Genomic DNA, 11,797 nt, shown 5'->3' on the forward strand with positions numbered 1-11,797 from the left:
TGAACACAGTCATGAACCTTCAGGTTCCACAAAATGGTGGGAAGTTCTTGAGTGATTGCATGAGTGGTCGCTACTCAATAAGGACTCAGCTCCTTGAAGTTAGACAGTTATTAGAAGATTCAGGAATCATTTAAATTACTGTGAATACATTAATGATATTATTTAATTAATTATAAATTAAATGTTATTTCAGAATTGAGGTTATCACAGTGGTACAAAGAGTACTTGTACAAAGAGTGCTATCTTCTGAGATGTGACACCTTGTAGTTTGGTAGATTGGTCCCAATGTTTTGGAAAAAGCTGTTTCCTCCATCTTCAGTCTGATGTGTTGATATCTATCTCCTAAACTACACTTTGTCACATCCCAGAAGGCACTACTCTTCTGCATTTGATTTACATCTGTGCATGTAATGTTGGAACTGAACATTCATTACTTCTCCAGTAAGGAGACTAATTACAGGCACTGCATTTAAATCTAAGACAGAAACTAAGAAGGATGGCAGTCATAACAATATTCTCATAACTTCAAACATGTTCATATGGAAAACTGATTTGAATTTGAAAAAAACTACTACTCCCCACATCCTCCAATATTAGAAAATTATTTGTACTCTGAACTTACCAGTGATTGAATTGGTCCACAGAGTTGAATATCTTCATCTATTTCTTTCATCATTTCCTTCGAAGGCCAAGCGTGATTCTGGTTTGCATAAGTTGACTTCTATGCATAATCATGCCCCACAAAAAAGAATTACCAAACACATGAAAGAAAACCATGCTGCCATGCAATTTTCTAACCTCATCGGCAAAAGAAAAAAATCACTCCTCCTTATACGATGGACATTTTTAGTACCAAAACTTTTAAACGAAAGAAAAAAACTGGCATTCCGCAAATGTTCCACCTAAGTGAGAGGAAGAAACAAGAAAATGCAGAAAACTGCACAAGGACCTATACAATTTGTACTCTTCATTAAATACTGTTATGACGACTACATCAAGATGAATCAGATGTGAAACAGAGTGCAGAAACAAAGAATGCATATAAAATTGCATTTGGTTAGCCTACAGAGCAAATCATTTGGGAGGCATACACAAAGAAAGGGGGCAGTACTAAAATACCCAAAGTTGTGAAATGACTTGAATGTCTCATAAGATAAAGTGGTGTAGACGATTATGAAATACAAATTTATAAAAACAGAATAGCACAATATGAAGACAATTTAGTTTAAAATTATATTTGAGACAAGGGCAGGTTTTTGAGATATGTTTTGAACTATAAATACACGTTAATGGTGACAGGAACTCAAAACAGTGGTCGTAAGTTTGAACGATCTCTGACAAGCTGCTAAAACTAGTACATAAAAAACAGAAGGCGCACATGAACCACATATCATATTACGTTTTACAGTTATGCACACTGTGTATAACAGAAAAATTTTGTCATTTTTTTACATGCAGTAATGTGAACTTTGTCTTCTGCAAGACCTCACCTAAACCTCTTATTGTTGGAGCAGCAAATAAATAAATTCAGCTTCTTCTTAAGAAAATGAACAGTTACCCTGCTAATCAAGAATTCCTAACCCTTTTCAGCCCCAAAGATTCATTACTACATTCACAAGAATCTGCTACTGATCCCAGTACTGAGTAAGTTGAATCCAATCCATAGACCTACACTCTATTTTTGTTGCTCATTAGCACTCTCCTATACAGTGTCACAGAAATTATAATCTGAGTGCACATAGGCTGAAAGAATGAAAACTTAAAAAACGTATACTGTTATAATATTTGTATATATTATTTCACACTTACACCAACTCATCCATGCACACACATTCTATTTAAGAAGCAATAACTTTGAACACAAGACATTAACCTTCAATTTTAATCTTAGGCGTCCTTAACTATTAAAAGCTAACTGTGGTCTTTCATTTCGCCATAAGCTCACTGATTATGGTGAGAACCTGTATCATACTCCTGCCAACCATATCAATGCCACACTGACGCCTTTATCAAAAATTTGTGCGAGATACATCCCACTATGTTATCTATAGTGTTTGCATATAGTGGTAGAATGGAATATAGTACTAGCATTTCTGGATAAAAGTCAATCAAGCCGAAATAGAATACCACTCAATTAATCTTCTACACACTATGCATTGCTCATATACCATATTCAAGCCAAACAAAACCAATTCTAAATCTCCTTGTTTAAAGATTTAATTCTGAAAATAACACTTAAAAATCTTACAACCCTTGAAGCCCTAACACAAACGAAACTACATTAACCAAATCAGTATATTTCAAGCATCAGAACTTAATAAGATCTAAAAGTTTGAGACGATGGTACATTGCTACAAGTATTATGTTTTTGGACGTTATCCATCATCTTGTATATTTTTTAAAAAAACGTCCAGTCTCCGAAACTTGTGTTTTGAAAAACATCTCTCTGGAGATAGGGGCTAGCTCTATCAATTGGACCCAACTGAGTAGGTTTTATCTGAGGAAGGGGACAGAATCGAGCCTCCGAAACATTGTGTTTTGAAAAAGAAACAGGACAGTTTTTAAAAAAATAGACAAGACGATGGATAATGTCCAAAAACATAATACTTGCATCAGAACTTAACCAACTAAAAAAGAATTTAGTAACTCATTCTTCTGTAAGCCTTAATGAGTTTCATAATGCTATCAACACCACAGCTGTTCTCTCCTCAAATCTAAAGTGAGCAAAAAAAAACAATGTTCAGTCAAAGGATATACTATTTTCTGTTTAGGGAAAAATTGGGGGGGCACCCTAAACACAAATCATGCATTCTGCCATCCAACAATAACTTAAATGTCTCCTTTCATTTTGTTGGAGTAATTTTTGTGTTCCAGTCACGGTAGCTGAGCAGTCTAAGGTAATGTACTGTCTTCACTTGCTTGGAAACCAGGATCCTGGGTTCCAATCTCACTCAGGGCATGGATTTTTAGTTTTTGTGTGTGCGTTTTTCTGTGTTTGTGTAAAGGTAGAGGCCTGGTCACCTGCCCAAGGAGTCCTACCGAATGTGTAAGATCTAGAAAAACTGAAGCGAACGGAGAAGTTCATGAAGATAGGCCTAGGCCCACTGGGGCTGCAGTGTATCATGTATCAAAGGGGCCAACAACACAGCACTTAATTATAACCAATATTAAAATGTTTTAATACTCAGATCATTTTATTCTCCTCCCACAACATGTTTCAGTCTATCAAGTTCGACATTGAGTTATTTTTATGAATTACATATGTCATCATTGAATTATCAGGATGGTTTGATTTTCACATTTATCAGTAATATTACAATCTAAATTTTAATTTTAAATTTTAAGTTTTTATGTTGGATATGTCTTGAATGATGTATGCTAGAAGTTAAACGTTTTGAAAGCTAAAATCTTAAAAATATATACAAATTCTTTGTACTGAAACTCTACAAAACAAAAACCACATATTCACCTAAAGTACCACGATCTATGCAAGCCGGCTAATCACCTTCTTACACCAAAAGGAACATAAATAACCACAAAATACAATCAAATAATTTATAATATTTAAAACACATATATTAAATTTCTTATATATATTTTCCAGGCTTTTGCTTGTCTAATAAACATCAAAAACCATGAAGGCCAGCTACACTACCTAATACACCACGTTGCATTTCAAATATTTAAAAACTAGAATTCCATTTTTATCTAATTTTATTTTATTTAACAATTAGCTTTTAACTTTTAACAAGTTTAACTTTTAGCATATATCATTCGACACATATTCCACATAAACATTTAAATTAAAATTAAAATTTAACAATTCAATGACAACATAAGTAATTCATAAAAACCACCTAATGATCTTAATCAAAACATGTAGTGGGAAGATGACAAAAAACCCGAATATTAAATATTTTAATATTGGTTTATAATTAATTATAAGTATGACTTCGATTAGTTAACATCAGTCCTATAATTTGTTAACAAGCTCTTTCACTCACTAACATTACAGGTCCTAAAATCTCTTTTATTACTTACAGCCTGTTATTAGACCCTGTCTTAAACCATGCATTCTCGTCATCAGCTCTGGTTCCTTATATTCTCTAGATGCATACCATTTCAGCTTCCACACCTTTCTTACCCTCTCTAGGTGTCGAGTACAAACTGTGAAGTCCTTGTTACATAATCTTCTACATCAGTTACCTACTTTCATGTCTGGATATTTTGTTCTGCAATCTTGTTTTTAATCTAAAATCTTCATATCAAATTACAACTGAATATTTGTTGTGAGTTAATGGAATAGCAATCAGAAACATCATAAACACTTACTTACCAATACTTTGACAGAAACACTGGACAAATCATCATCCATAATTTTTCCATCTGCATGTATGCACTCTTTGGGAGACATTTCGACCTCATTATTTGTAACACTGCCCACATGAGTTAGTCCTGAGTTTGCCTGGTTAGTGGAACACCAGTAATGTTTAATTAGCCATCACAACACACTGTAGCCACAACACTGCACATAGTTCTTAGCGCCTGTACAAGACCTGTTACATGCATACTATAAAACAAAACAATCAACACCATAGGGAGTTTCCTTGTCAGTCTGAACTCAAATGGTGACTATAGTCCCTCAAATGTAGCACATTCTAACATGTATTCACAAATTTCATTCAGTTTAAAACATGAAAGGAATATGTTTTATAACTTACCCTCTATAAAACCTAGAATCCACAAACAAAAAAAAACAACAACAACATAATAAAGGAGCATAACTGTCATGTAAAATGTGAAATTATTTTCTTTTCAACTTTCCTACTAAAATATGTTGTGAATAAAATTTCTGCTTACTTAAATATGTTAGTCTTCTGAGCACCCTGAACTCTGATCTGGCGACTATGAATCAAGGGTGTGGAACGTTGCCAGAAAACAGTTTCATATACTTTTAATGAACATTATAAAAAAGAAATCACTTGAACATTTTAAGTTTCTCTTAAAATTCCCTTAAATTTAAGAAATTTATACGACTTCCAAGAATGTGTTTAATTTTTATACAAATGCTTTTGGAAATATATATAATCATATCTGAGCCTAAGGAAGATAAATTTTACAAATTAACGTTAAACACTGACTACATACTCAATCGCATACAGCACTTAGTCCAGATGGATCCAATATACATAAATTTATAAGCACTGTATAAATTTTGCTGGAAGCTTTAACTGTATAATATTTTCAACCATAAATATCATACTATTGATATGAGTATAAATACTGATAATGCTGCCCTTAATTTATATGTTGCACATTCAGAATGTGCTGGGTTCGTTATGTTCAACAACCAAGCTTATTTTTAATACTATCTCCAAAACACAATAAAAACTTAATTTAAAATTAATGGACTTGTTGGACGTATATTCTAAGAAAATGAAGAAATCTCCATGCATCATATAAAAAGCACTTACCACAGAGATATTTTCTTTCTCTGGATCAGATTTTTTGGTCTTCTTTGTTTTCTTGATTTTTATGGTATCTTCTCCCTCACTCTTCTTCTTTTTAGTCTTCTTTTCAGCTGTCTTTGTCATCACGAACTCACTCTTCTCAGACTAACAGAAGATAGAGAGAATACAAAATCAGTAAAAAAACATGCAATTTCATCAATGGCTGTGTTTAAGAGCTTCTAATTCACAAAGAGAGACAATCATCAGCAAGTAGATATCTGTGTCTAGTTGCTGTCTCAAGCTCTGCTGGAAAGACATGAATCTATTAAAAATGCTACGTTTCTCATTTATTTATTTTTATAAAATGTACCAGCTGCAGGTATCAAGCCACATTGAAAGAGATGTCAGGAAAATATGTATGGCCATGGAAAATATATATGTATAAAAAGTTTTTTGGTCCAATTGGTTGGGGCTTATTTCAAGATATTATTCTGGCATTTGCAGCAAAGTATCGAGTAACACCACAAAAAAGCTTGCATAGTTTGTTCACTTTAAACCTTTTCTTGCACTGTACCTAAATTACAGTAAAACAATTCATTCAATCAATATATTTTACTGTATTAGCAATTGGGACCGCCTCTGTGGTGAATGAAAGGAGCATTAAAGTTCCAGTCAGATGAGTTTTGTGGTCCCTGAAAATAGTTCTCACTACGCAGTTTCCTCAATTTCTTTATCATCTGGTTTGGTTGCAAACTTAACCAACTACACGGTATAAAAATCCTTCCTTTAAAGCTGGTAGTCGCTTTTCTATCCAGAATGTAGAGACAAGCTCTTCTAAAATGCTTCCACCCATTTACCTGCAGTCATAATTCATGAGACCACAAAGCATATTTTTACCTCGGTGAAAACCTAAAAGCTCAGATGTAGAACTATTGGGGAAAGGACTATTGTCACTTAGAATGTGATGCCGTGTATTATGGTAGATAGGTAGTAGCACTTTAAAGAAACATTCTACCTCATTCTTCAGGATAGGAGAACCTTCTGACCTGAAGATGGACCTAGCACATTCAACCTGAATATTGGTACCTATCTACCAAACGAGCTGCTGTCACATCCAAGAACATGTTCATAGCAAGAGTTGCAAGAATCTCCAATATCATACTGTTAGAGAGAAATGTTTACAATTTTAATAAAAGTAAATAAAATGTAATGTAACACCTATTGCATCAAAAACCAAGTGTGCATTACGAAAATCTTATAAAATGATTGATTTGGAAGTGTCACATAAACACTAGATCATTTAGAAACAAAACTGATACATTCTAGCAATAATAAAAACTTCAACAAACATTCCAGGGAAATTTTTCTAAATCTTACAGTTTGAATCCATCAAAACGGAATCTCAATGATCGTGAAAATAGAACAATCATAATTTTGCAACTGAACCAAATTCAGGTTTTGAACTTGACAATGTAACGTGTGATTGACTGTAAAAGAAGAACATAATTAACACCATTCCACTATCTAATAATGTTAATGCAAAACAACATTAAAAGCTTCACACTTACATCAGAGTATGAGGAGTCAGTGTTTTTAGGAGAACACACTTCTGGGACTATATCATCAGCATGCACATGAACATCAGTATCAGCAGGGCCCAAGTCTTCAGGAATTTCTGATATCTGGCGTGTTTCCTCTTCAGTTTCAAGAGCCTCAGCAACTGTTGTCCAATTCGCAAACTCATCTTCAGCTAAACCATTGGTCAACTCAACTTCTGGACCATGTCCATCACTGGCAATACTTAGTTCTTCATTTGAAACTAGTTCACTTTCGCTTATTTCATTGTCATCAGGTGGAATTATATCAATTTCTGGAATAATCACCTTATAATTAACCGATTCTTCCATTACTTTAGAAGTGGCTTCCTCGGGGGTTACAGGAATTTCATCATCGTCAATATCCACAGTATCAAACACATTAGTAACCACACGACCTACTGACTGCAAAAGACCATTGCTACCACACTCAAACTCTTCCATGCTGTTACTCACATTAACACTTACAACATCATTAGTAGGAATACCCTCATCCAGAAGGACTTCCTCAGGCATTGTCTCGACATAATCACAGGCACCTAAAGATTCATCCAAATTTTGTGATGGATGAACCCCCCCAACAGATTTACTACCAGTCCCATTTATGAGATCATCATTGCTTATATCAGCTTGTATACAAATAAAGTCAGAATCTGCACACTCACTCGAGGGTGTTTCAACAATATCTGGGTTATCAATTGGCTCGGATTTGCTGCTGTCAACTATTGTAGTGAAAGGATCAAATGTTGAAAGCGTAATCTGATCAATTCCGTCTTTCAAGACTGAGGAGTCTGTTACACAATCAGATTCTGATGATTCATGAAGGCATTCATCAACAGCTTCTGGGTATGATATTGAGCAAGTTTCTATTTCATTTGGTTCTTGTGTGCTTTCAATTTCTGACTCAACTATATTAGGTTCTTCTTCAAGGAATGGATCTGCTAGGTCTTGTTCATCTTTCAAGCATGGATCAATTCCATTCATTTGCGTGTCATCAAGTGTATTGAAAAAGAACATATCATTTCCAGTAAAAGTCTGGAATGAATGATTCCTTTCAGCCAAAATGAACTGTGTATTCACATCAAGGGCTTCATAATCTGCTTCATCACAATTCTCAGCAAAGAGAATTGTTGGTGAGGATTTCACTGGGGAACTGTCTATCTGTTTCACACCAATGGCGTCTGTACCGTCAACTTCCCCCACAGTATCTGCATAACTTGAGAATCTGGGAGAGAACTGAGACTCTATCAATTCTTTACGCAAAGCTAACTCTGATTCAATTAGTTCTTGTAAACTTGTTTCCTCGTCAGGTGAAGGGAGGTTCAGTGTTAGATCAGTCGAATCTGGGTTACTGGATGATCTGTTATGAATGTCAAGGGAATCTGCTTCAATGTTGTTCGATGTTAGTTCACACAAAGACACTCCACAAGCGCTGCTGTTACTTACAACCTTCACAGTTTTCGCAACATCGGCCATCACTGGAAAATTCTGAAATAGAAAGTAAAATATATTTAATTACATTTGCCACCTACAAAGAAGTCGCTAATTGGTATGCTCACAAAATCAATGACCAAAGTCTGTTTCAAGCTTGCCATTCTACCTCAAGCTAATGAAAGAAAGAAAGAAAAAAGGGAAACTTCAGCTAGAGGTGAAGGCAAACAGTAATCAAAGCCTGAAGGTATGGATCACAAATAGAAACACGTGCCACATGCAACATTCAGTTACACATCCATTCTGACCCAGGATGATGTATATTGCGTCTGTAGTTATAAATCTCCCTGTATAATACACAAACCGAACACTGAAATGGGGACTGGCTAACACGACGTTCAAAGCAATGGTGAGTGTGAGGTAGTTCAAATGTTGATACTTCTAGTGCTGTCTCTCAGTAGATATAGTCCAGAAAACAGTGCTAAAGTTGCGAGGAATCAATGGTAGTAGTTACAAAATCATAACAGAGACAGAGAATCAAACATTCAAACACAATGATATCACTATTACTTTACTACCACACTGCAGCATCTATTTGGAGGGACTGTCAGAATTCCTTCCAGGTAACTGGGCATTCAGTGAATCCAGAAACACTTCAAATTTGGTATCACAAAATAAATCTTTGCCAATCATGGTGGCCACGCCGTCTAAGGCATGAACCATCTTTGCCAGCTCGAATACTGGAATCGTGAGTTTGAATCCCACTGGAGGCATGGATGTCTGTGTGCATTTATTCTGTGTGTAGGCAGTGGCCTTGCGATGGGCTGATCCCCCCTCCAAGGAGTCCTACCAGCAAAAGCGGCCAAGGTCCACAAGGACTGTAGAGCCATACATAGATAAGATACATTTGGCTGATTTATTTCTTGATATGCATAATTTTTCACATCCTATCCTAAACATCTAAACCCAAATGATTGGTCAACTATAAGCCAGAGTTTCTCCTTGTTACTCTTACGGTACACATAGTTGTTTTGAGGCTTATTATATCATACTTCCCACTTTATTTAAAAAGCTGATGCTTTACAATGAATATTTAGATTGGTTTCTGACATATTTCAACCGGATTTTTAAAATAGCCTGTCATCAAAGGGTTAAACATCAGATTCCTCTATAAGAAGATCCAGGACTGAACAGTGAAAAGTAACTGAAGCAGACAAAGACCACTTCAACTTAATGAATCCATTTTTTCATTCTTCCTAAGCTCTGGGATCCTTTCAACAGAAAGTATCTTTTATTCACAGACAACGTTAGATCATTGTTGCTGTAAAATGTTAACTGCAAGGCGAATTAAAGGGTAACATCAGTTACTCAAATTACGATTCTCTGGATGGGTTGAGGAACTACTGACCCCAGAGTATATGAGATGAACCTACTATCCTCCAATAAGCAGTTAATCTAACACCCATCAATAGAATTAAGCAATATATCTGCTAATTAAGAATATGACGTACACAGTTCTATCTGTGGAGAAGGTTAACCGGAAGTCAAAGCCACTGAAACAACTGTTATTGAATACATCAGGATATAAACGAACTAAGGAGATCTTGGATACTAGAACAAATATTTCTATTTTAAGCATGAATTACATATACCACACCATCATTGTCATTCGTGGAGCTGAGCCCTTCTTGAGAAGCCGCCAATTGTGCAGCTACTCAAGAAGTTCCCAACATTTTATGGAACCCGAAAGGTCATCACCGTGTTCACAAGAGCCCTCCACTGGTTCCTATCCTGAGCCAGATCGATCCAGTCCATACCATCCCAACCTATCTCCCTAAGATACATTTTAATATTGTCCATTAATTAATTTAATATTAATACAAAAATATTTCTTGGTCTTCCTATTGGTCTCTTTCCTTCTGGCTTTATATGCATTCCTCTTCTCCCCAATTCGGGCTACCTGCACTGCCCATCTCACCTTCCTCGACTTGATCATTCTAATTATACTTGGCGAAGAGTACAAGTTACGAAGTTCCTCATTATGCAGTACATTAATTAAATGGGAGAGTATAGAAGTCGGAAATGAGGCCTGAAGTTGTTGGTTCTTTATAGCATATTTAACAGTGCGTTATCATCTGCTGAAGTTATTCAGCAACGACTAAAATTAATGCTGCAAGGCAATCTTGAAGAGAAAACGGGTGTACCTGGGTCTAACGAAAACCACGGAAAATGTCAGTCACTATGGCCGGTGTTCGAACCGGTTACCTACCGAAGTCACAACGGCTGCCTTTCTACTGACCTTCTCGGTATGAAGTTTGTGATAATGTGAACTAAATTCGGGCCAGTCGCCAACTTCCACGTCTGTGAGTGGCGGATATCACTGGCAGAATGGTTACTGGAAGGCGAAATCGGACATTTCTGAACGCAATACATGCAAACGGTCACTTTGTGCATTTCAACTTTCCCATGGCTGGTTCACAGAACAATCAATGGCAATCTATGAACGGTGGAGGTAAATTAGACCAGATACTGCGAGTGGCAAAACAGTTATGATTAGGGAGGAGGCAAAACCGGCCCGGACGGACATCTGCAGAGAATCCAACAGTTCGCTCCATTCATTATTCACAACATGTACCGGGATAATGAGGAACATACGGGAAGAGACCAGGATTCAGCGTAACAAAAATAAATCGAATTTAAAACTTAACGTCAAACGTCAAATTATAACAATGCTGGATTTTGACACTGAGCCGCGGGTTCGATTCCCGATGAGGTCATCGGATTTTTCAGCTTACTTATTTACTATGGCCCTGGAATCCATTCAGTCTCTGGCAGAAATGAGTACCAGGAATCCTCGTAGGGGTAAAGGGCTGACTTCACCGCCATCAATGGGCCGATTTTCTGGTAAATGCGAGAGCTTCGACGTCTCATAACCCTATGGGCCTCCACGGCCTCTTACAGGGATACCTTTACCGTTTTAACTTAATGGGCTAATATTTCTTTATATACAGGCTTTCTACTGTTTCATTCGCACTATGAAAAAAGTTCTAGATAACGCATAAAAGTAAAGGTAAAATTGTTCCTGCGCTTAATTAGTTAAGCACTACGGCATGAAGGCGAATGGGGGAATGGATTTATAGATCCACATTTTCTTCATCTCGGCGCTAGTCTGTGAGTGGTCAGTTTCAAGCCTCGGCCGCTTTACACCCCGGTAGCCATTGGATAGGAGGCTGGGAGGACCCCAGAGCCGGCCTGGACGAAGTGAAATTCTTGACCTCACCGGGACTCGAACTCCAACCCCTCGGTGGTCCCGCCCGCAGC

The 11,797-nt window shown here is 36.5% G+C and overlaps 1 protein-coding gene across 16 annotated transcripts in view; it reads right to left on the reverse strand.

Annotated features, from left to right (window-relative positions):
* Positions 1–11,797, reverse strand: part of LOC111871106 (eukaryotic translation initiation factor 5B) — a 177,043-nt gene that overhangs the window by 57,315 nt on the left and 107,931 nt on the right. For 11 of the 16 annotated variants that reach the window (XM_023863918.2, XM_023863927.2, XM_023863926.2 and 8 more), the window contains exons 2-5: positions 7,019–8,533; positions 5,475–5,615; positions 4,337–4,465; positions 623–721 (exon numbers count right to left, since the gene is read on the reverse strand). In XM_023863918.2, the coding sequence (XP_023719686.1) occupies positions 623–721; positions 4,337–4,465; positions 5,475–5,615; positions 7,019–8,521 (1,872 nt within the window). In that variant the 5' untranslated portion in view covers positions 8,522–8,533. The remainder of the gene's footprint in view (positions 1–622; positions 722–4,336; positions 4,466–5,474; positions 5,616–7,018; positions 8,534–11,797) is intronic. The other 5 variants (XM_023863929.2, XM_023863924.2, XM_023863932.2 and 2 more) reach the window with 4 other exon arrangements.

This window comes from Cryptotermes secundus, unplaced genomic scaffold (assembly GCF_002891405.2).
Source record: "Cryptotermes secundus unplaced genomic scaffold, Csec_1.0 scaffold250, whole genome shotgun sequence".
Classification (NCBI taxonomy): domain Eukaryota; kingdom Metazoa; phylum Arthropoda; class Insecta; order Blattodea; family Kalotermitidae; genus Cryptotermes; species Cryptotermes secundus.